Source organism: Oncorhynchus nerka, linkage group LG10, assembly GCF_034236695.1.
Source record: "Oncorhynchus nerka isolate Pitt River linkage group LG10, Oner_Uvic_2.0, whole genome shotgun sequence".
NCBI lineage: Eukaryota > Metazoa > Chordata > Actinopteri > Salmoniformes > Salmonidae > Oncorhynchus > Oncorhynchus nerka.
In genome coordinates, this window is record NC_088405.1 from 72,928,412 (window position 1) to 72,955,052 (window position 26,641).

At 41.3% G+C, this 26,641-nt stretch overlaps 1 protein-coding gene across 1 annotated transcript in view; it reads left to right on the forward strand.

Moving 5' to 3' along the window:
- The first annotated feature begins 5,774 nt into the window (after window positions 1–5,774).
- Window positions 5,775–26,641, forward strand: part of LOC115105693 (transcriptional regulator Erg-like) — a 71,560-nt gene continuing 50,693 nt past the window's right edge. The window contains exons 1-2 of the mRNA XM_029627993.2: window positions 5,775–5,876; window positions 25,418–25,504. Coding sequence (XP_029483853.1) covers window positions 25,466–25,504 — 39 coding nt within the window. The 5' untranslated portion in view covers window positions 5,775–5,876; window positions 25,418–25,465. The remainder of the gene's footprint in view (window positions 5,877–25,417; window positions 25,505–26,641) is intronic.

Sequence of the window (26,641 nt, forward strand, 5' to 3'; positions counted from 1 at the left end):
TAGACATAAAACCTCACTGAAGGACGCCATCCTCCGTTTCCCCTTTTCTCTTGTATTGAAATCAACCTGTTAATTCATACATACAGTATGATGAAGATGATGATCCCAATGACTATTGCTTCATTTCAATGGACAGCAGCCCTGTATTAAACAGCCATGAGAGGTCAGATGACAATGAGAAATTATGTAAAGCACTCATTTTTATGTAACATCATTCAACCAATGAAAATATTAATCTGCCCTATTGAAAACATTGTTGGGTAGCAGGGCAAGTTGCCCGGGTCTGCAAAACATGATTTAGCTTTTCATTGCACTCATTGCATCTACTGTTGCTAAGCAACTCCCAACTCCTTCTCTGTCTGTTTCAGTGCTAAATGTGAAAAGAGAGGGAGAGAGATGAAAGAGAGAGCAATGAGGGAGATAGAGATAAGGGGGAAAGAGAGATGAAGGAGAGAAAGGTATGGAGGAGGGAAATGAGATGGAGAAAGAACTAGGGATGGGTGTGTGCTGACTGCTAACAGGACATAGACCTGCTTTGAAAATAGTTTGTTTTAAGGATGTTGATACCTGGCTGCCAATTAATCTACTGCAGATCTGGAGCCTATCACTGATTGATATAAAGAGCAGCATGTGGAAACAGTTATCTTGGAACCGTGAATCAAATTATCTTGTGAACGCTGGCCTCCTCCCTGGTCAGTTATGGATGTTGGGAAAGATTACAAAAACAGTGGCAATGAAAGGTTTCTCATACTCACGACCAACCATCACGACCCATCACTCATCTTCATTGTTTGGTACACATAATGTCTAACAAGAGGGCAATGTATTTAATGGCGCCTACACAGAAGACCTCTCAAACTACTCCCCATAAGACATTCTATGTGTTTCCCAGATCAGCTTATCCTACAAAATCATGACACGTTCTAACATGACCAACATACCCTGAGTGATGCTACTTTCTTTTCAGTGTTTTTCTTTTTCACGGCTTTGTTTTGGCCTCACCATTTTATTTTGCATGACTCATCAAGTTTTCTTTTTTCTTTTCTTGGAGTATTCGCAAAGGCCTGAACGATTGAGCGTCCAAGTTCAACAGAAATAAAAGCTGAGTACAGTGCACACACAGCAGTGAAATGTGCTCAGGCATCTGGATGGACAGATCCCTGCCCCACCGTCAGGCCCCCCTGGAGTGAAGCCACCATGAGAAAGTCCTCCATAAAATCATCTCCCAGAGTCGATCTGCTGCTTCGCTCAGAACACTGCCACTCACCGACATAGAGTCTCTCAGCAGATGACTGCGCGGAATACCAAAATAGGAGTTCGCATATTTGTATTTTCACTGGAGTCTTTTTTCAGTCCTGAGTGCATGATGGCTTTTCCATAGAGAACGGCACATGTTGAAGCTGATACTCATTGTATAGTAACGTTTCCCCTTTTTTTGAAGTTTTACTGAAGCGTTTCACACTTAAGAGGCAGTCACTGTAACCATATCGACTCCTGGGAGGATTGGTGCCACTGTGTACCATTAAAACCATTGTGTATTACATGTGGTCATGACTTAGCTACTGTATGTTGGAATCAAATGTTCCTCTCCTTACTAAATATCTCCCCTGACGAGCACTAGCCTAGTTCTCTTTAAGATCCACTGGTCCACAGAAACACAGAGACTCACCTGAACCCAAGGCTCAATCTGTGGAATGAATGTAAGCCTAATGGGCATTGTAAAAGGTAGAGTACCAAATACATTTGAATCTTGACACTAAATCTACCTGGTCATCTGTCCATATAAAACTTTTGTTATGACTGACATCATCAGTCTGTGATAGAATGACCCATTTCTACATCTCCATTCGATTGACAGTTCTGTGAAAAGTACATGCAGCCATTTGTTTTTATTGGCTGGGGTTTATTTGCTTGGCTATACCTCCCTCTGTTGGTCGAAATCAACTAAAAATAGACTTTGCAAATGAATACCAGAAAAAAATTGAAATGAGCTGAGGTTTTCAGTTACTTTTATGTCTAAAATGTACATACCGGTTCACACATTTATTCATACTTATTTATGCAATAATTTGATTATAATTTGCTAAAATCATAATACTGAACTAGTCTTCAATTACAAAAATACCACATTATAGTTTAGATGGCCTTGTCTAGGGGCTTGTATGATTTGACACACTGGAGTGTACATTAAACATTTACATTAAATGTATCCAGAGATAACAATATATCCATACAGCATAAACAGTTATTTTTAAAAAGGCTATTGACAATGGGCACACAATTCAGCCTCTAACTATACTAATACTGATATCCCAAAACATGATCTGGGCACAACAGGTTATTCAGAGCCAGCCTCCCCCACCCAGTTTTGTGTGTAAAAAAAACAAGAAGCAAAGTGAAAAAATTATGTGACCATTTTTCATGTGTAATTAGGCAGTGAAATGCGATCCCTTTCTGCAGAGAGAGAGAGGCAACCCCGAGCACCGAGCTGGAGTCAATGGCTTCCAGATTTCAATCCCAACCTCCACTGTCTAGACTCAACGTTGCTCTTTTTCTCCCTCCCCCCTCCCTCCCTCCCTCCCTCCCAAGCTCCCTCCCTCCCTGTTGAAAACAGATTCTACACAGAACAGACTACACAAAACACCAAGAAGCCGGGAGGTTCGGTTCTCTGCCCCCCACTCCTTCTCTCGCCCTCTCCCTCTCCCTATTTGGCGGGAGAGAGGGATGTGAAACACATTGTGGCGGGCCAGATGTGGCAGTGTTGTCGCTCTCTCCTCACACACCACACGTGTCATCTAGGAGCGGCGAGAGTGGCGTGTCTTGGGTGCCATGGCGGGGTCACACAGACCCCCTTTTACATGGGACAGTCTAGCCCAGGTCCCTATCACTCAACACTAACCACTGGACCATTAGGCTCTACAACCTCAAAGTATCTACAGATGATATAGCTACTGAAAAATGACAGAAAGTGCAATAATGTCAGCAACATTCATGCTTGGTTTATTTGAACTTTTCCTGATGACAAGACAATGGTTAATATTCCATTGAGCATAGATGTTTAATGTGGGGATGAAGCAGATATGGTGATGAATGACAACAGATCAACTGTTTTTTTTCTCATTCAACAGATCATTTGTTGTCTTCATTCAACCCCAAAGAGCTCAGATCAAGGGTCCTGCTGGTTTATCCAATAAGACATTGTACATGGGTTGTCATTGTCAATCAGCACTGTTAGCTCTCTATGGTAAAGCCTATAAGTTGCAGGCAAGATTACACATCACAGTAGGCTAGCTCTGTGAACTAACTTTTCTACACAGGTACAGCAAAACTATCTCAGACAGCAAAGTGCCATTGAGCCATCTGGGTACTTTTTCAGATAGCCCGTGTTCATTTTGCCATCTGGTAGTTGTCAATTCTGCACCACTGTGCTCTGTGTGCCTCAAGCTATCTAGGGGAGGATTTTAATTCCCTAAATATTTCAATTTTGTTTGTTTAGAGGGAAGAATTCTATGTCTGCATTCTTTGTGTACTGTACATAAGGATTGATGTTTGCTTCCATGATTTGACTAAAGTGGAACGACCTCTGCTTGGCTGTCACAAGAAAGTAAATCCTGGCTCAGTCTGCCAATATTCTGTTTACTGACTTACTGGGACAATAGATACTTGAAGGAAGGGCACATAAGTGTATCAAGCACACCTTACCTGGATGCATTGCAGGCCTGGAGCAAATTGATGTAAAATGCTTATAAATATGTCAGGTGCACTTGATTTAGCTTTCTCAGCAAAATGGAACCAATAGAATAGTCTGCCGGTCAAGCTAAAACAAATGCACCACAAGTAATTGAAAGTACTGAATTTAAAAAATGTGCAGTCATGCCCTAATATCAGATTACAATATACACTGAGTGTACAAAACATGCTCTTTCCATGATATTTTGTAGACTGACCAAGTGAATCCAGGTGAAAGCTATGATCCATTATTGATGTCACCTCTCCACTTCAATAAGTGTAGATGAAGGATTTAAAAATAAGGATTTTTAAGCCTTGAGAAAATTGAGACATGGATTGTGAATGTGTGCCATTTAGAGGGTGAATGGGCAAGACAAAATATGTAAATGCCTTTGAACAGGGTATGGTACTAGGTGCCAGCTGCACTGTTTTGAGTGTACTAAGAACTGCAATGAGGCTGGGTTTTTCACGCTCAACAGATTCCCATGTGTATCAAGAATGGTCCACCACCCAATGGTGGACATCCAGCCAACTTGACACAACTGTGGGAAGCATTGGAGTCAACATGGGCAAGCACCCCTGTGGAACGCTTTCTATACCTTGTAGAGTCCATGCCCTGACAAATGGAGGCTGTTCTGAGGGCAAATGGGGGTGCAACTCAATATTAGCAATATGTTCCTAATGTTTTGTACACTAAGTGTACTACATGATTCAATATTGAACTATCCATCTACTGGTACATTATTGGTGGGTGGATCTTTTCAGAGTAAAAGTGCTCTTTAGATGACCATTAGATTCCTCTGGTGTCTCCCATTTTGATAATGCAAATGATTATAGAGCATCTAAGAAAATATAGACAATTGCCATAAGTTGTTTTTGCACAAGCAACAAGTATAGGGATCAGAATGATTCAGGGTGTTCAAACAGAGGTGGGGTGAGGGGAAGAGGGGGAGGACGGGGCCCTTAGTGCCCATTGCATCTCCCCTGACCCAGACCTGGGGGTCTGTGTGTGTGTGTGTGTGTGTGTGTGTGCGTGCATGTGTGTGTTTCTTTCATATTCTACCTTTTTTCCCCTCCTCCTCTTCATTTTCTGGCAGACTGAAGGAATGTCTGGGTGCAGAGGGGATTGAGCCTTCACTCGTGGTGCACCATTCTGAAATGAGAGAGGGAAAAAAGAGGGAAAGAGGGAAAGTTAGAGACTAAACCACAGAAATGTAAACATGTCTGGAGCTAAAATAACTTAGCTTTCATTGAAAACACCCCTCTGTCACAAGCAGACTTCTGTGTGCTAGACCCTGTCCAAAACTGTCACCAAAGGGCAGTTTGTTCTGCAGAATGGTATTGTTTTGCAAATAAAAACACAAAGTATTTTCCCTTTGAAACCTTAAACCTTGAAAACAGAGCGCTGAAGTGGATATTACAAAAATTATTATTATTATTATAGTGTGTTCTTGCATAATGTAATATTTGTGATTACTACCATTATTACTATGTTTTTCAATGTTTGACAAATCATTATTTGTAGGCCTATCAATAATTGTGGTTATTTCAATGACAAAAGCCATGCATGTCAGTATGCAACAAAAAAATGCATTAAAATGTTTTTTTATATGTAAGTCACTGACATTTACATAAATTATTACAAATCATTTTGTGGTCATGTCTTATCATTGGGCCTTTGAATATATCTTGCTTATTACTGCTGATTATCATTTCTACCACATCTCTGCTCTAAGAGACACTACTGTTTTAATAAAGGAGACCTCTCACCAGGAACCTGATGCTTGACCTCACATCGTGAGGGGGATTCTTTAAGCCTGGAGAGTTAGCAATTTGACACAATTACTTTATCATTAAAGTCAATTAGCTCTGTCACATGTATTTTACTCCTCAGTTACGACTCTAGCTGCCGACCAACTCTCTCCCTCCCCCATCCATCCATCCATTCTCTCTCTCTGTCTCTTTCTCTCTCTCTCGCTCTCTCTCTTTCTCTCTCGTGCGCAGTTGTGTTTTGTGTGTGACTTGCCTCCATTCTCCAATACTTAGTAGTAGATGCAGTTTGGTCGCATTGAAGAGCAGTTCATTGAAACATCGTGGCAGCTTTAGTTTTTCTCACCGACAACGATTCGACGTTTCACGACCAAACCGTAAGTCCAAGCGTCATTATGAAAGCTTTTACAAAGAAAGTTGATGTATTAGGACATGTCGCTTTGCGCCGAAGCTGAGCTGGAAGCTAGCTGTTTAATATCAATGATTAAATTATTATGTTTGCTATCACACATTTTTAATGAAAAAGTTTTTGTGAACTTAAGGAAGGGGTTGCATTGAGTATTCTCAATGATGATGCATGATGCTCTGAAGTGATGGTCCGTGAGTGACAGTTGACAGGTAGGATATTTTGGTCACTCCCCGATGAGAAGGCTACATTTATGTCAGACCTTTTAATCAAACCATTACAAAGCACAGGAAAGAAGGAAAGAAATTATAGAAATGGGTGATGCAATACTGACAAAAGTTGTTGTGTTGTGGTTATGGTAATTGTGAGCTAATAGTGTATAATTTTTATCAACAATATGAATGATTGTTCACCACTTACTGTTTTATCCCACAGCCGTCCTTTTTGTTGTTTTGTCTTCTTACCTCTGTGTTACATGTGTAGGTACTTCTATTTTGTATAATTTTCTACTATTGTTTTCTGCTGACTTTATAAGTATGCTGTGGCCTACTATACAGAAACTATTGTCATTTTGCTGACACTTTTCTCCAAAGCGACTTAAACCACTGTCGCTATTGACATTGATTCAGTATATCACTGCCTACTCTTGGCCAGGTCATTATTGTAAAAGACAATGTTCTCAATAATCTACCAGGATAAATGAATAATAATACTTTTCTTTAGTGTTAGGCTGAGACTCTTAAATATTAGTCTCATGCTCTCTGTTAATTGATCTATATTTCTCCTGGATTGAAGGAAAGGGCCTTGCTTAATCTTGGAATGGGCTTGATCCAACCATGCTAAAACCATAGACATTACACATTAAGACAATTAAATCTTTAATTTACCTGTTCAATAATGAGTTAAGTTAATCAGCTACTTTTATAATGAACACAATATAGTATTGACATACCTTTTGTAACTAAGCTTTCAGTGCCGAATCACAAATAATTAAATCAATTTAGAATTAAATCTACACAGTGATTTAAAAATGTTATCAACCGCTTATAAACCACCAAAAAGGGTAGAACTAGCTCACCTGCTTTTACTCTATGATTTGACTACTACATGTTCAATGTTCTTTTGCAAAACATATTTAAAAAGGAATCGTTTCACCGTATTAAAATGAGAGTTCAGGTCACGTAAGAGGGTTGACCTTAAAATGGGACAAATGTAAATAAATTAATATATTAAATAAGTAATAATCTTCTGAAATTACTTTGTCAATGCAACAAAATAACTAGGGCTTTACAATGATGGTGAGTGCCAAAATTGTCTAAACAGTATAAGTAGGATAATTTTGGTAATAAAGTCAGTATATTCCAAAACAGAGTTCTGACTGATGTTGTCATGACTTACGAGGGTTGGGCTTGAATTACAATCATGCTCACTTGCCCAATAACACGGCATTGTACAGCTGCGAGGATTGCGCTCTATCCAATCATATCAGCGAACCTCCAGACAGTGAGACAGACCTGCCCAATACGAAGCACCTCTGACTCTGACTTGTTTACATAAGACAACATATCGCCAGGGAGCCCATAGGCTTTAGGGTGCACTAAGCAAGATTTGGTAGGGAGGCTCCCCCACCTCTCAGGCAAAACATTTTAGTGCCCCCCCTTTTGGCAGGGCATCATTTGTTTTGCAATGGTAAAGATCATTTCCTACAATTCTACACATTTTGCCATGAGGAGGATAAATATTTTCAGGTTTAAAGCTAATTTTCTGCAGTTCTACACATTTTACCATGACTTATGCCATGTTCATATGATATCTGAGTGAGTGACTAACAAAATCAATGGGGCCCCCTGGTGGTCAATGCTAGACTACCTTACCTAGCTATCTAAAAAATTGCACCTTGGCTATTCTACTTGTATAACTCTCAACAGTAAGTTGAGACCCCTGAGTTTCTTTTTTAGGTCAGGCCCCCTAGCGGCCGAGGGGCCCTATAGACACTGTACATGCCCAATGTTATGTTGAAAGAACAAGGGGCGGACAAGAATTCAGCATTTTATGCTGAATAATTCCACCCCACACATTTTATTCACACCAGCCCACTGTGCGCTCCGCCAACTCACCCCCCAAAGCAGGAGTAATCATGGACGGATCCCAAATCATGACTAATCATCTTATAAAGTCATTCATAGTCTTTCTTAAGTATTATAAGTATAATAAATTGACTGCTGAGGTATTCAAGAAACAAGTTCTTTCATCTAATACGTCCAAGCAGGAATAAATTATTCAAGATTTTTTGATGTGCAACCTAATCCAGGGATTGTCATGAATTTTGGGTTGACAATTAGACTATAGTTGCTATATTTTACTGTCAAAATAGAACTCCAGAATTTCCAGAATGTTTTGTTTTGTTCAATATAGATGAATTACATACATCTTTATGCGCACTAACTAATATCATAGGCTAATTAATTTTGGTTTCAACAACTCAAAACACTTTAAATAGACTGCTAACTCTAAATATAAAACCCACTGCGCGTAGCCAAGTATTCATCCAACAGTAAACGTAATGTCATAAAAATATTTTTTTCAGTTGTAGGCTACTACCCACGAGACCTATAGGCCTATACCCTCACAATGGCTGGTGTGCATTTCACACACGTGCCGCTCCATATCTCAAAGCCATATCAAATTGCTTGGGTGTAAAATAGTTGCTATTGAACTGAATATTGAGAGTTAAGAAATATAAATGACACCCACAGAAAGCCGAGACCCTCCTCTCATCGGCAGGGACAAGGGATGAAGCTTCCAAAGCTCATCACAGCAGCAGGTCCCAGCAAGGGCACAGGATCAGGGGCAGAGCATACACCTTCATTACAGGAGGATATTGCACTTTACTGTTTGACCAAATCATGGTTTTATCTGCCCAAAACATTTGAAGTTTGGAGTGAGGTGACAATGTAGAATGTGCTCTTTCTACGTTATAGACACACTTTCAGTTTTTTACGATCTATGATTTTGGCTGTCTAACTGATGACAGAGACGGACTAGGTCTCTTTGCTGATGCCGCATTTGAATTTGAATGTGAGTTTGCGTGACATCAGCTCAGCCTATCAGAAAACGGTAGGTGAGCCAGCCATTGTCCACTGATCAGCCAAAGGCTAATTATAGATTAGTATAACAGAGAATTGCTCAAAATCTTTTTAAAAATCCTAACAGGCCCATGGGCCATGTCACTTTTTCAATGTTTTATTTTTAAATATAACATATTTTTGTGTGTGTCAATTTCAAACAGCCCACCCAACAAAAAAATGGTCCAGCCCATCTAGCATTTACCAGAATTGCCAGATGGCCAATCCACCCCTGGAAAGAACACTTCGCTCCTAAGCCACTGTTTTGGGCAAAATGAGAATTGACACTATGCGCACTTGCATCCCAACTGCCACTTGTCAATATTCCAAATTTCAAAAACCATTCGCGAGCATCTTGTGACCCGCCGCGACCTGTTTTGTAACATGATTCCCTATGAAACACTGCCAGACAGACACACACTCTGGTAATAGATAATGAGAAAGTTGTAACAACAAAATGTCACCGAAGCACACGTCACCACTTGCCAGTGACTTGATTAGATGATTTAGCTAATGTGGCCGGCCTGCCTGCTCAATGTGCATGCTAGCTAGTAGTAGATAGCTTCATTGACAAACACAGAGATGGAACAGCTAGCTAGTGATATTGGGCACTGATAAACAGTGTGTCGCAGCTTGTGCTTCATTTACGATAGTTTGACAGCTTGCTGATGATTACATTTGAGACGTTCTTAGAAATCAGTCCTGAGTGCAGCCAGCAGCAGTTGACTTGATACTGTTGACTTGATACTATCTGCAGTGCACTGACTTTTTCATGCACATTTTTTTACTTCAGAAATCTGCACCAAACACCTCAGCTAGATGTAAAATTATGAGACTAAGACCTCAGCAAAATTCATTACAGATTTCTTGATTTATCTTAGATTAATTTGGACTATTTTGAGGAAGTGGTAGTGGCTATGTTGTTGCTACCATGACTCAAGAGGGACAAACAACAGTAACTGCCAGGATATGATAAAGCGAACATAACACACCCACATTGAACCACACCCCCAAGACTCAAATACATTTTTTCATAATGAGCAGCAGAAAAACACATGCGGAATCAGCCGCTCTTTCAAGCCCATTTGACAACACACACACGCACGCACGCACGCACGCACGCACACACACACACACACACACACACACACACACACACACACACACACACACACACACACACACACCACACTCCTGACCATTATGCATAATTAAATCATTTACTGCTGTTTTGTAAGCGTATGTCTTGGTGATTTATGTGGTGGGGATCGTTTTTGCAACATCTGGTTTGCTCCTCTATCGTATCAAAATTTAGATCACCATTCCAAAGGCAACATTTTAACATTGGGTTGCCAGGACTTTTCCAGCCCATTTGTCACATCTTCTGAGTTCGATTTTGGCTGAACATTTACCCAGCATACTCTTTGTTTTTGTGTGAAAGAACTGATCCAATAATCCAACAAAGTGCACATGTTGGGAAAATATTCAATGTCGTTTTTTCGTTTACACCTAATTCCAAATACGTTACTTTTCTTACCTGCCACTAAAATAACTCATTGTGAGAGGTGTTGATATCTTTTATCTGCCAAAATATTTCCTCCACTTCAAATGGAAAATCCGTTGAAGCAGAGCCATCAGCATTCACAAAATACATCATAATTTGCGGTTAATGTCATATCGATGCATTTTTAAAAATGTTATAAATGTTTATGTAAATTGTTACAGCCAGTCAATGGTTATTAGTGAGTTAAGCTTCACACATAATACTACATGTATGTGTACCATCCAGGGGTGGAATTAGGTCAAAATCACTCCAAGAACTCACCACTGTCAGGGCACCTGGCAGACAGCTTAACCAATCTAACCCCTGTTATGCTCCAGCCGCCCCAACCTCGATATTGAGTAACATATGAGTGAGTGGTTGGGCCGGTGATGGTGAGGAAGGTGTGATGCGAGTGTTGAGAGGTGTGGTGTGGCTGTGGTGATATTTAGTCCTCGTTGCCTGTGGGGCTGCTTTGACTCGTATTGGCCCCCCAACACACCCTCTATCATTTAGTCTAGCCTAGCTCTTTCCTCACCTCAGCCACAGGCCTGTCTGGTCACCCACAAGCTGTGGCACAGTAGTGGAAAGGAAGGGTGCAGAGGACATGAGAGGGGCCCAGGATGGTCCTCATACAGTAGAAATACAGTAATGATAGTGTGTGTAAAAGGATTGAGTCTGTCTGGTTATGGGAATGCATTTACTGTCAGGGTTGTTGGTTCAATGTCACAGGGAGAGAGAGAGAGAAAGAGAGAAGCGGGAGAGAAAGAGAGACCCACTTTCTATCATTGTACAGAGGAGATGTTATCGTCCTCTATCACTGGTATAGATTAACAATTGGTTAATAGGATAGACAGGCCTTAGCAGCCAATGTTAAATTACGAAGACCAGAACAAATACTGTAATGGCCGTTTTCATTGGGCTAAAGAAGGAGCCAAACTTGTTGATGTTTAATGCTTCTTACGTGAATTATTGCTTTTTTTTTGTCAGAATAGAAATATAGCTTGAAGTGTCCTCTTCTGCTGAAGTGATGTGGGCTGGGTCTTCGCCACATCTTTGAGCTGAGCAGAGTAAAGGCAGTCTAAGGCCTTCTAGTCCTCACTGACACCACATCCTGTACTGTGTGTGTGTCTGTACTGTGTGTGTGCATGCATGCAAGTGTGTGTGTGTGTGTGTGTGTGTGTGTGTGTGTGTGTGTGTGTGTGTGTGTGTGTGTGTGTGTGTGTGTGCAAAAGAGAGTGAATTGAGGTACGGCTATGTTACAGAAAAAGAGCAGTAGAATCTTCAGAGTCACAGCCATACAGTAGTACAATGTGAATATCTGTCTGTGTATCAGTGTAGTTGTTTGAATGTGAACGTGCACGTATATTTATGTGTGAAATAAAGAGCAGCAGTGTCGCAGCCGGCCACTGTGACACATTGCAGGCAGCTACAGTATAAAAGCGGAGGAATGACTCTGTACACGCCTGGCTGAACCACTAGGAAGGAATGACTTGCCCCTGCACAGACACAGCACAGGCATGGTTGGCTAATTGAAAACGTGTGTGTGTGTGACGTGTGTGTGTATGATTGAGTGTGAGTGCAGTGTGATCCTGTATGTGCATAAGTGTGAGCGAGACATCGCACAAGTATGAGTCTGTCTGTGCTCATGGCGATATGTTCACCAGTTGTTTTGCAACACCAACGTCCCTTATCCTGTAACCCTCTACCCCAGCTTCACCATCCACATGAACCAGGGCCAGTGCTTTTGTTTTTGTTCAGCAAGCTGCAATTTATTCACCCAGAGACTGCAAATGAAACCATCCCGCAAATCTTCCATTATAGGTAGTAAAACCTAATTTTAGATATCCTGCTCAGCACATCATCGTGGCTAATTACTAGCATACTTGCAAGAGGGGGCCCGAGCCATTACGAGGGCAGTGGCTGTGCCGAGGGTGTGACGTGCTCGGGGGTCATGGTAAACCATGGTAAAGAGGTGCTTTATGGGCTGCCCCTCGCCTGTTAAAAAACTTTTATCACGTGGTAAACTTGCTGGACCACACGACTGTACACTGAGCTTACCGGTCAACTCAGTAACCACAGGACTGATGGTCATCTTAATATGTATTTGTGTTTTTATTTATTATGTCAAGGCAGCAGCTACTCTTCCTGGGGTCCAGCAAAATAAAGGCAGTTACACATTTTTTACAACAATACAATAAATTCACAACAGATTTCACAACATATGTGTGCCCTCAGGCCCCTACTCTACTACCACATATCGACAACACAAAATCCATGTGTACATGTGTGTATAGTGTGTATTGTATTGTGTGTTTGTATGCATGTGTCTGTGTTTATGTTTGTGTTGCTTCACAGTCCCTGCTGTTCCATATTTGTATCTGTTTTTTAAATCTAAGTTTACTACTTGCATGAGTTACTTGATGTGGAATAGAGTTCCATGTAGTCATGGCTCTATCTAGTACTGTGCACCTCCCATAATCTGTTCTGGACTTGGGGACTGTGAAGAGACCTCTGGTGGCATGTCTTGTGGGGTATACATGGGTGTCCTAGCTGTGTGCTAGTAGTCAAACCAAATCAAATCAAATTGATTTATATAGCCCTTCGTACATCAGCTGATATCTCAAAGTGCTGTACAGAAACCCAGCCTAAAACCCCAAACAGCAAGCAATGCAGGTGCAGAAGCATGGTGGCTAGGAAAAACTCCCTAGTAGTCTAAACAGACAGCTCGGTGCATTCAACATGTCAATACCTCTCACAAACACAAGTAGTGATGTCAACTCCACTTTGAGCCAGGAGAGATTAGCATGCATATTATTAATGTTAGCTCTCTGTGTACATCCAAATGCCAGCCGTGCTTCCCTGTTCTGAGCCAATTGCAATTTTCCTAAGTCCCTCTTTGTGGCACCTGATCACATGACTGAACAGCAGTCCAGGTGCGACAAAACTAGGGCCTGTAGGACCTGCCTTGTTGATAAAAAGGCATCGCATCGCTTTATAATGGACAGACTTCTGCTAATCTTAGCTACTGTTGTATCAACATCTTTTGACCATGACAGTTTACAATCCAGGGTTACTCCAAGCAGTATCTTCATCTCAACAGCTCAATTTCTACATTATTTATTACAATATTTAGTTGAGGTTTATGGTTTAGTGAATGATTTGTCCGAAATACAATGCTTTTAGTTTTTGAAATATTTAGGACTAACTTATTCCTTGCCACCCATTCTGAAACTTACTGCAGCTCTTTGTTAAGTGTTGCAGTCGCTGTGGTAGCTGACGTGTATAGTGTTGAGTCATCCGCATACATAGACACATAGATGCTTTACTGGCACGTCATTAGTAAAGATTGAAAAGTAAGGGGCCTAGACAGCTGCCCTGGGGAATTCCTGATTCTACACCCTCTGTGTTCTGTTAGACAAGTAACTCTTTATCCACAATATAGCAGGGGGTGAAAAAGCCATAACACATGTGTTTTTCCAGCAACAGATCGATAATGTCAACAGCAGCACTGAAGTCTAACAAAACACTCCCCACAATCATTTTATCATCAATTGCTCTCAGCCAATCATCAGTAATTTAAACAGCTACACCTCCACCTTTGGCATTTCGGTCATTTCTGTAGATCAAAGTGAGTTTCAGAGATTGTCAGAATATGTATCTGTTACTAGCAAATGATTGATTTCATGAACCTTGTTTCTTAAGCTACAAATGTTAACGTGGGCTATTTTTAACACTTTTCTGGGATGCTTGATTGTTTTTCTTTCTTTACAGGGAAGCTTAGCAGAGGTAGACATGCTCGGGTTATTTATGCACACAGTGAACTTCCTGCTAGGGCACACCACCTCAGTTCTAACAGTATAACCTTGGTTAATAGGCATATGATTACTGCATACAATAGGTGTAGGATCAGCAGAGGCAGTAAGAGGGGCATCAATTAGGTTACTTACATGGTGTCTTCCAACACCCCTGGGATAATGTACATTTGCTGAAGCATTCTTACAACTCAGCGACACAATGGTAGCGATTAAATGAGCTGGGCTTGGGTCATTAATAAGTCATTGTCTCAACACAGCCTTACACGATTTGGGTGGATCCCATCCTCCTTATAATACAAGCTTTGTTTCCAGAAGGTATCAAAATTGTCAATAAATGTTACACCCACAGAGCTGCAATAGTCTCATAGCCAGTTATAGAGGGATAAATGTCTGCTGAACCGTTCAATGCCACGAGGACAGAGGGGGGCCAGATATTATGGGGCGTTTGTTGGTGTCAAGTAGTGACCCAATAATTTCTTTAAAATCCATCTTCAGATGTCATTCATAATGTCATTCAACCCCACATGAACCATGACAGTATCAGCCCCCGGTGACTGACTCACAGCCCCGGAGAGAAACTTGGTGATATCCTGAACTTTTGCCCCAGGAAAACAAAAAGTGTTTGCCCCAGGTACAGATACAGTGGGGAGAACAAGTATTTGATACACTGCCGATTTTGCAGGTTTTCCTACTTACAAAGCATGTAGAGGTCTGTAATTTTTTTAATCATAGGTACACTTCAACTGTGAGAGACGGAATCTAAAACAAAAATCCAGAAAATCACATTGATTTTAAGTAATTCATTTGCATTTTATTGCCCTTACCATTTTTTATTGCCCTTACCAGCGCCCCTACAACTGTGTTGTTGTCTGTCTCTCATTGAATGTGAAGCGCGAGAGAGAAGTGCAGGGGGGCGGGTGATGGCTGGGTCGGTTGTCCGTGGCAGGTCGCCGGCTGTTCCTAACTACGCACTGGCCCGTCTGCGTGTTAGCATTCCTAGCCTCTCAGAATTATGTCGGGCATGTCCCCGGTGTCTGTAGTCGTGGGGGATACAAAACATACAGTTACATCATGTACTGGCCAACAACTGGAGTCACACTCACACGCTGGAAATAAGCACTTTCCTTTAGTAGTTTTATAAAGAGCGTTGTATGAGTTGAGCTCTTGGTATTCAGGTACTAAAGCATCCGGGGTGAAAAAGTTGAATGAAAGAAGTTGAGCGAGGAAAAAAACAAATGGTTATTAAAAGTAAAAAACTAAAAGTTTGGCAGGTAGCCAAGTTGCAACAAACAGCACAGCAGCACGACAACGCGGAAGTGTGACGTTTTCCCACTGTGAACAGAGATGTGGTTTTGCAAAGCAGGAGCAAAACAAGGGGGTCACCTTAATGACAGCACTGACTGTCATTTTAATGAGCGGTTGATGTCAATAGTTTAGACCCCAAAACCATAGAAGGCCATTGAGTCATCCTGAATGAGTTGCCGTAAAGGTATTGTTACTTTGGCCCTGTTTTTCAGCAGTGGTATGGTGTAGATGGGGATTTGAGTTTGTGATTTGAAACACTTTGTTAGCATAATCATCACCATTCTCATAGTGGAAGTATATATAGTCTCCACTAGACAAACAAGTCAAATAAATCAATGTTGGGACCACAGACAAAACGATGAATGGCTTGCAATGATGTAGACTATTCAGCCTACTCAGCGCTATTCAGACAAGTTCATATACTGTACGGTATATCACAACATAGAGATTAAGTTGGTTTCCACTCATATGGAAAATACAATTTGGCAGCGAAGAGAATGTAGTACATGGAAATGTACAGAGCTGATTTACTGTAGAAGTGAAAGTTCAGTCAGATATGAGTAATCTACTTTGCTGGAATATACTGAGTGAGTGAGTGAGAGAGAGGAGGAGAGCTCACCCCACCTGCAAGTAATCACCTCCTTTCACAGCAGGGTCTCTCTCTCTTTCTCTCTCTCCCTCCTCTGTAGTGGACATGTTCTATTGGATCGGTAGGGAAGTACAAAGACATGCCGCCTGTCATCAAGCCGCCTGCTACTACCCGAGAACCACGTTTCTTAAGGGGAATGATACCAGCTATGTCAGATGATGCCAGAGAATATCCCATATTCTATTGTAGCCGTAACTAGGTTGGTGCTTTACCTGTACAATTTTTTGATTGTCCCATAGAAATAAATATATAAATATACACATAAATATACACATGCATACATGCATACTAATAAACATGTGTTTATTAGTAATGAGGGGACAAATCGATACCGTTACATATCGGGAAAGTATTTTTGACGATATATCAATCGTGTCGTTTTGACAAAAGCACAATATTATTTTTGCACTATTTGTACCTGCACCAAAACTATAGTATTTTTCCATCATAACTATTTTTTCAGCACTTTTATTTCTATGACTGATTAAAACTATTTTTTTCCCTGGCTCTCTTTTGTCCCTCTGCAGCAGACCTATGGTGAGCAATATGTTTGGAATTGAGTGGCAATACATATAGAATTGGCACCTAAGTATCGTGATGATATTGTATCGTGAGGTCCCTGGTAATGCCAAGGCCTAGCGTTTATGTTCTCAACTTACTTCAATATGAGTCATTGTATTGGGGTTATGTGTGTACATTTATTTGGCTTAATTTTACTCTGCATAAGGCTCCTTGACTCTTGTATTCAAAACACAGATTTGATTTGACATGTGATGGCAAAAAGCATGTGGATTTGTGTGTGCACTTATTTTCAATCAGCCATTCATTCACATTGCATTAGTTTTCCCAAAGCCCATTTTTCAATGTAAAGTGTCACAGTGTTCACCCTTTTCTTCATGTGACATATAATACCTTAATACCTCTTTAGTGGTATTAAGTATTTATGCTGTTTTCTTGTTTCTCCCTCTCAGCAGCATACTGACACTGTTACATTTAAAATGAAAGAGGTTTGTGGTTAGTTGGGAAGACCGCACTGATATAGAAATATCCAACGCATGCATAGGTGGACTCAAAGCACTGATATAGAAATATCCAACGCATGCATAGGTGGACTCAAAGCACTGATATAGAAATATCCAACGCATGCATAGGTGGACTCAAAGCACTGATATAGAAATATCCAACGCATGCATAGGTGGACTCAAAGCACTGATATAGAAATATCCAACGCATGCATAGGTGGACTCAAAGCACTGATATAGAAATATCCAACGCATGCATAGGTGGACTCAAAGCACTGATATTGTTACAGCTTTACATGAAGCCTTGAATGAAGTTATTTTACCCCAGGCTTAAATTCCACCATCCCAGCTATACTCATAGAATTGATACAGATTCTCTGTACATGACCAGATTGTCTGTGTATTGGTTTAATTTCTGTGAAGCTATGCACACCGAGGCAGACAACCAGCCTGACAGACAGACAGACAGAGGATGACAGATAAACACACAGACACAAAGACAAAGAGCCAGCAAGCTAGCCAGATGGTTGGATGGATTTATGGTGAGCTCTATTAGAAATGTATACGAAGCCAATCATTGAAAAAGTTCTACCAAGCAGTCGTTTTCCTATAGTTGAAAGAGAGAATTAGTTTGTTAAGTGAAACTTATCGTAGTGTTAGCGGTCCACAGTGAGTGAGAAGACTGGATTACCCTTCTGTTTTTAGCCTATATGTGGAGAGTACCACAGAGACCATGAGGGCCACAGGCATGTATGGGGTTAGAATGCTATGCTTTATGACTCCAGGCAGCCAGATGAGATGACGCTCACCATGCACTGTGAAAAGCTAAAAGAACCCAACGTTATTGGTGCTCATTATACATTTGTTTAGATGTTGTGTTCACCAGATAGGCCTGTGCTATTCTAAGCATAGAAGTGGAGACAGACCATCCTTGAGGAAAGTGAGATAGATGACATGGACTATATCTGCAGATATAGACATCAACAGGCATACTATATAATAATATACTGTATATTTTAGTGACATGAAAATATCGATACAGTTACATATGGGGATAATATTTTTTTACGATGTATCTTACCATTTTGACTATCGCATTATTATTTTTGCGGTAGTTGGCTGTACCTGCAATTATTGCAGAACTTTTATTTCCATGACTGATCAAAACTTGTTTTCTCATAGCTCTCTCTTGTCCCTCTGCAGCAGACATATGGTGAGCAATATGTTTAGAACATTTAATTGCAATAAATCACAGTATTGAATCGCAATGCATATCGTATCGGCATCTAAGTATCGTAATAATATCGTATCGTGAGGTCCCTGGCAATTCCCAGCCCTAGTATCTTTCGAAAGAATATTGTAGTAGTATTTTGTCAGCAAACATTTAGGGTGGTGTCTTTTCATAGACAGTGCTCATACAGCGCTTGTAAGTAAGTTATGTTGATGCCTTGCACTTATAGCTTTGCACCTTCATCATGTGGTAAAAACAACAGCACAACAGTGAGCAATGAGGCAACATTTCTGACAGGCAAATCGCTAGACCAAAGTGTGTCTGTGTGTGTGTGTGTCTGCGTCTGTGTCTGTCTGTGTCTCTGTGTGTGCGAGCCAACCTTTCTCCACAACCATATGTGCCTAATTTGCTGAAAATATGCTAAGTAGTGTAATTCTTTAAGGACTATTAGAGCAAGGCTGATAAGACCACCCGCTCTACTGCTTTGGGTGGCTTTACCCTGCAGTGCTGGAGTATGCGGAAACAGTATTCCTTCAATAAGTATTGTTTTATTCCAGTACTCAATGCAAAGACACAGTTCACCTCACAAAGACATAGTTCACAACACACTCTCCAATATCTCATTGTTTGAAATTCATTATTTAGTTTTGTTTAACTGTAAACCAACACAGTCAGTTAGCCATGCAGCACAGCCACACACGGAGGTGTTGTGGCCATTATAGAGAAGTATGATGAGATAAAATATGAATTAGATACAGATGACTGAAAATGCTTGAGGTCGCTGATCCAGATCTGGGCTTTTTTCCCTTTCTTTCAGAGGAAGTATAAATTATTTAGGTTGTGCAAATTGCATTTTATGTGAGTGTGGGTGGGTTCCTCACTAAATGCCTTTAAATGGGTTTTAAAATAGCCAAAGATAGGTTGCGTGGGAGTCTGGGAGAGGTGATCGGGCACATTCTGTTGTTTTCCAACTGATGTGACATTAAATGGTGGAGTTTGTGGTCTCTGTAACCTAATGATGGCACCACTGAGATGGATTGGGACAGATGATGTCAGTATGGCCAGCTCTCCATGTCCTTTAGCTTTGGTTGTTAATATAACAGGCTGATTCGGAGGTTGTATTTACAACACACAGTGTCATCAGCAGCACAGCTAATCAAAATATATACCAATTATATTATAATGTACTCCATTTCAGGGAATTTGGGAATTTTTAATCCACATTGCTGATTTATCATGTCCGTCGACGTCAAGGACAAATTAGTTTCAAAGCTGTTGTCATACTCAATTGTGGACATTGATATGGATTTAGATAGCAGCGATAATATATTGGTTAAAGAGTCAGGCCGGCCTTTAATTTGTATTAAATTAAGGAAAATAGGCCATACTAACCAAGTCAATTTGTTGACCAAGCAGTCCCCGTTTGCACATATAGTGTCCGTATGGTATTGGTGTACGCTTGTTACGTTTCTTACCCCCATACCTTTTCAATTTAGTGCTTACTCAGAAATCTAAACCTGAGCCATTTTAAAATCCATTACTCGGCCGTGATGTCACTCGCCACTCTTTTCCTCGCCTGGGGCGTTTTTAAATCTCTGGAAAGTTTTATTTTGGTCAAAGAAAACGGGATAATTATAAGTGCTCTGGCTGAAATGACATGCCACTGGCTGCAGTAGCAGCACAGCACTACTTTTCCCCTGGGTCTGCCTGTCACTCACTAAACCTAGGGCCACATGTGCTGGGGGGGGAAGAGTGTGTGTGTGTGTCTCTCGGTTGGGGGTCCCCACTAGAAACATCACCAGAATGAGAGGGGTAAGGGGTTAGAGGCTCAGTCAATGAGAGGCACTATGTGTTTTAATCTTAGTGCCATGGTCTATTGAGACGTCCTAATCATGAGCAAAATACCTAGATGTTCAGATAAGAAACTGTGAAAGATTTGAGGAAAATTGCGAGAGTCTATTGTAATGATGGCTGAATGGTCATTGCTAATATATCATTAAGCACGGTTCTGGGCGATACTAGAGACAGATAATGTTGGGTCGAATGTAACACTAGGTCTTTACAGTTTCTGCCCAGAAAACTTGCTATGAAAGAGATTATTGGCTGATACCAATATCATGTTTCTTATAGGCCATCACCAACTATATAATTGTGTAAGTGTGTATGTGTATGTGTGTGCTACGTTTGCTGTGGCGGCTGTCCTCGTGGGTGTTCTGGAATGTGTTGGAGTGTTCTCTGTGTTCTCTGTGTGCCGTGGCTCCATGCTCAGGGTGCGCTGTTATGATAAGTGTGTGTGCTTTGGCATATATGTGTGTGATGATAAATCGGCACTCCGGTTGCCTTTGGTTCCCCACAGGGTATCAAAGTACTACAGACAGTAGGGCAACAGAGTGAGTGGGAGGCCACTATGGTCGGACGAAATGGGTATGATGTCACCAGGCCTCTAGACCATCGTCGTAGCAACACCTACCTTTAATCCAAGCTCCACTGGTGCCTGTACCAGTGACTTGTGATATACACTGAGTGTATAAAACATTAGGAAAACCTGCTCTTTCTATGACATAGACTGACCAGGTGAATCCAGATGAAAGCTATGATCCCTTATTGATGTCACTTGTTAAATCTACTTCAATCAGAGACAGGTTAAAGAAGGATTTTTAAGCCTTGAGACAATTAAGACGTGTGCCATTCATAGGGTGAGGGGCAAGATAAAAGAGGGGCAAGACAAAATATTTAAGTGTCTTTGAACACTGTCGTGACTTGATTTGAACATTTATTTGAAGAATTATATATCTAATTAACTAACTATGTTTAATTGTTACCCAATTCAATTAATCAAGTAACAATTAACTCATTAGGATCTGTGGCACCACAAGAACAGATCTTAAAGAGTTACCATCTCCCGAATTAAACTCTAAAACCTATCACAGTCCCCAAATTTCTTTTACCCCTTTTTCTCCCCAATTTCATGGTATCCAATTGTTGTAGTAGCTACTATCTTGTCTCATCGCTACAACTCCCATACGGGCTCGGGAGAGACGAAGGTACACAACCCAACCAGCCGTACTGCTTCTTAACACAGCGTGCATCCAACCCGGAAGCCAGCCGCACCAATGTGTCGGAGGGTACACCGTGCACCTGGCAACCTTGGTTAGCGCGCACTGTGCCCGCCCCGCCACAGGAGTCACAGGTGCGCAATGAGACAAGGACATCCCTACCGACCAAGCCCTCCCTAACCCGGACGACACTAGGCCAATTGTGCGTCGCCCCACAGACCTCCCGGTCGGTTACGACAGAGCCTGGGCGCGAACCCAGGGACTCTGATGGCACAGCTGGCGCTGCAGTACAGCGCCCTTAACCACTGCGCCACCCGGGAGGCCCTACAGTTATTTTATTAATCATAACCTCGTATCATATCACCATTCTGAACCTCCTTGCATCTGCAAAAACCCGAGCCTTACTTATGAGTCAGTACTACACAAATTGGTTTAATTATTTATTTACTAGCTAATTAAATGGGAACTCAGGATAAACATACACACTCTGAACTATTTATTGATTGGAGATGTAATACTCTAAAAACAGGTCCCTAGCAGAATGACAACAACGTGGCTTCTTGTTAACCTTTCTGGGAACGGTGCTAGCCCTAGCGGAACACCTGGCCTACAGCCAATGAAATTGCAGGGCGCCAAATTCAAACAGAAATCTCAGAATTAAAATTCCTAATTTTAAAGATAAACTTCTTGTTAATCCAACCACAGTGTCCGATTTCAAAAAGGCTTTACGGCGAAAGCACTCCATGCGATTATGTTAGGACAGCGCCTAGCCACAAAAACCATACAGACATTTTCCAGCCAAGGAGAGGTGTCACAAAAGTCAGAAATAGTGTTAAAATTAATCACTAACCTTTGATGATCTCATCTGGTAGCACTCCCAGGACTTCATGTTACACAATACATGTTTGTTTTGTTCGATAAAGTTAATCTTTATGTCCAAAAACCCCCGTTTAAATTGGCGCGTTATGTTCAGTAATGCATTGTCTCAAACAAAAATCCGGTGAAATTGCAGAGAGCCAAATCAAATGACAGAAATACTCATCATAAACATTGATGATAGATACAAGTGTTATACATAGGCTTAAAGATTAACTTCTTGTTAATCTAGCCGCTGTGTCAGATTTCAAAAAGGCTTTATGGCAAAAGCACACCATGCGATTATGTTAGGACAGCGCCTAGCCACAAAACCATACAGACATTTTCCAGGCAAGGAGAGGCGTCACAAAGTCAGAAATAGCTTTAAAATTAATCACTTACCTTTGATGATCTTCATCTTTGATGATCTTCATCTTGTGGCACTCACAGGACTCCATGTTGCACAATAAATGTTTGTTTTGTTCGATAAAGTTCATATTTATGTCCAAAAACCTCCTTTTTGTTCGCACGTCTAGTTAAGTAATCCATATGCACAAAGCGCTTGCACAACATCCAGACGAAAAGTCTAAAAAGTTCCATTAAAGTTCATAGAAACATGTCAAACGATGTCTATAATCAATCCTTAGGATCTTTATATCATAAATATTCAATGTTATTTCAATCGGACAACAGCGTTGACAATAGAAAAGAAAGACAGCTCGCTCACGGCCACGCTCGATAAACAACTCATGGCTTTCAGCTGAGCCACTTACTCTGAGTGGTCTTATTCTCTTCCCTTTCACAATAGATGCCTGAAACAACTTCTAAAGACTGTTGACATCTACTGGAAGCCTTAGGAAGTGCAATCTGACCCCACAGACACTGGAAATTGGATAGGCATTCACTTGAAAACTACAAACCTCAGAATTCCCACTTCCTGGTTGGATTTTTCTCAGGTTTTCGCCTCCCATGTGAGTTTTGTTATACTCACAGACATTATTCTAACAGTTTTGGAAACTTTAGAGTGTTTTCTATCCAAATATATTAATTACAGTGGGGCAAAAAAGTATTTAGTCAGCCACCAATTGTGCAAGTTCTCCCACTTAAAAAGATGAGAGAGGACTGTAATTTTCATCATAGGTACACTTCAACAATGACAGACAAAATGAGAAAAAAAAATCCAGAAAATCACATTGTAGGATTTTTAATAAATTTATTTGCAAATTATGGTGGAAAATAAGTATTTGGTCACCTACAAACAAGCAAGATTTCTGGCTCTCACAGACCTGTAACTTCTTCTTTAAGAGGCTCATCTGTCCTCCACTCGTTACCTGTATTAATGGCACCTGTTTGAACTTGTTATCAGTATAAAAGACACCTGTCCACAACCTCAAACAGTCACACTCCAAACTCCACTATGGCCAAGACCAAAGAGCTGTCAAAGGACACCAGAAACAAAATTGTAGACCTGCACCAGGCTGGGAAGACTGAATCTGCAATAGGTAAGCAGCTTGGTTTGAAGAAATCAACTGTGGGAGCAATTATTAGGAAATGGAAGACATACAAGACCACTGATAATCTCCCTCGATCTGGGGCTCCACGCAAGATCTCAACCCCTTGTGTCCGAGGCTCCATAGGAAATAGATGGCGTATACTTTGATTTTTTTCAAACTCTGCTTGGTCTTCAGTCTGAAAATAGAACAGTAAGTTACCAAACCATAGTATGAGGTACTAGACATTATTACCATTTTAATAATAATGTTGAATAATAGCAACAGTATCTTCAACTTTTAGCTAGCTAGTGCTAAGGTTAGCTGCTCTGTGTAAGCTAGCTTGACTTGCTAGAAAGTAAGAGATAGTAAAAGAAACAAGTTGAGGAAAAAGCAACTAAAATAAAACATGTTTTATTATCACCTGAAACAGTATGCTTCTCCTTTCTTGAGTTAAACATTTTTTTTTTGCAAATTTGCAATATCACAAAACAAATGCGATCTCTGATGAGAGACAGGCTCTCCTCCATCTTGTGTTACAAACACTACCAGTAGCGGGGAAATACTGAAATCGGTCCAGTTGTGTACATGCCGAGAGAGACGATAAACGGAGTAATCTATAAAAATGGATGTTACACGCAGTGTCGTTTCAAAATATTACATGCGATACAGTATGGATCTCTTGCGATATGAATATTACACATGTGAATATTGCAATTGTTATGTGAATTTGATTAATTGTGTGTGAGCTGTCCAGGAGCTACCTCCTTCTCCTACACACACGCGCGCACACACACACACACACACACACACACACACACACACACACACACACACACACACACACACAGCCTATGATTAATAAGTAATTACAACCAGCTCAGCTCCCAGTGGCCACGGGGCCGCTCGCTGTCTGTTCCCTGATGGCTCCCAGATGTGTCCTGTAGGACGGAGGAGAGGTGAGGAGAGCCCATAGAGAGTGGGAGACGTGCCTAACTCTCCAGCCCTACTGCTTAACCCTAATGGGCCACATATTATGACACAATAGGTCTTTACAGGCCTGACATTCACAGCGACAGTCAGTCGTGACCGTACAAGCTGTTTATTTCTGGAACTGAGGGGGATCACCAAATCGTTCTAAATGGAGGTCTCTGTCGAGAGTCGTTTCCCCAAGCCCGGGTTAGCGTTCATGCAGGGTCTCAGCAGTGTGTCGACTATGAGGGTCCTGCCAAGGCTAGACACCCTTTTTAACCGATGGGTGTTCTGTCCCCCAGTAGCTAGGGGATGCAAGCCATTACCATCATGATTAGAAGAGTCCCTATAATACACAATAATACAGTACATCCACAAAGATATGTGTAATGAATGACAATATACCCATCTCTTTCTCACTCTCCCACCTCTCCCTCTCCCTCTCCCAGGTAGAAGGCTGTGTGTGCTGCTCGTGTCTCTGATGTCAGCCGGGGGTCATGATTCAGACTGGAACAGACCCTACAGGCCCCACCAAAGTAAGTCCACTAGTCCAGACAACATCTCTACACTAAACCATGGCCATACTGCATTGGATCAGCTGTACCATGAAAATATTGCTTTTCATTTATTAGTAGAGAGTACTTGCCGAACCATATTGGACATATCCTGTGACTGAATCTGAGTCTCTTCCATTCATTTCGATACTGTGAATGGAGGATATACACAAGTGTATCAAAGCAGAGAAGTAGAGTGTGTAAGCAGTACCTACACTGTGTGTGTGTGTGTGTGTGTGCATGCATGTACAGTATGTGTATGAGTGAGTAACTCCATGGCCTCTTCTGGGAATAATTGACCTGGACTGCTTTTCCAATCCTCCTCCTCTCTCTCTATACCAATGGATTAGAGTGGGCCAACTGTCTCCACCAGTGTTATGTCTGCTTCTGGTAAAGCCATGACAGTGTACTGTGTGACTGCTGGGCGTTAATTTTACTGCTACGTGGTAGCTGGCTGCAGAGACGCTTTTTTATCTCCTTAAATTCCTCTTCTCTCCTCAATAATACAGAGGACTGCCAGATGGGGGTCCCCCAAGGATCTTTTTCACAGGATAGGGTTTCATATCAGCCTAGAGAGCACTGCTCCAAAAGGAAATAGTCCAGAATTATAGCTTTTCATGGTCCAGTATTAGACAATGAAGCCTGAGGTTAATGTTTCTTTTGTGGTAAAGTCTGCAGGTGTGGGCTCCCTATTACCCTCGCACCTGCGTGTAACGCTATTGTGACGTTATTGTAGAGGTATTTCAACACCTTTTGCCGTTTTAGGTTAGATCTGTGAATGCATTGCGTTGAGTCAATATTATGCTATCCATAGAGGGTGTTGCAGTGGATGACAAGGAGATGTCTTTAGGGGAAGCAATAGGGCCATTGTGGATTGCGCCGATGTGATTATGAGGGTGGTCCCGAGGGTGGAGTACTTATTCATTGTCATAAAGGTCTAGAGCAGAATTTCATCTGTTTGGTTTGGCTGCAGGCCCGGGACCGTTGAGTCTGCAGATTGCAGTCTACGACGTTGTCTACATGTACTGTACCTCACTGATACACTCTTAACAAGTCTGTCATGCATGACCTAGCATTTGGTCATAACAAGTAACAACTTAATGACATGAAGACATGAAT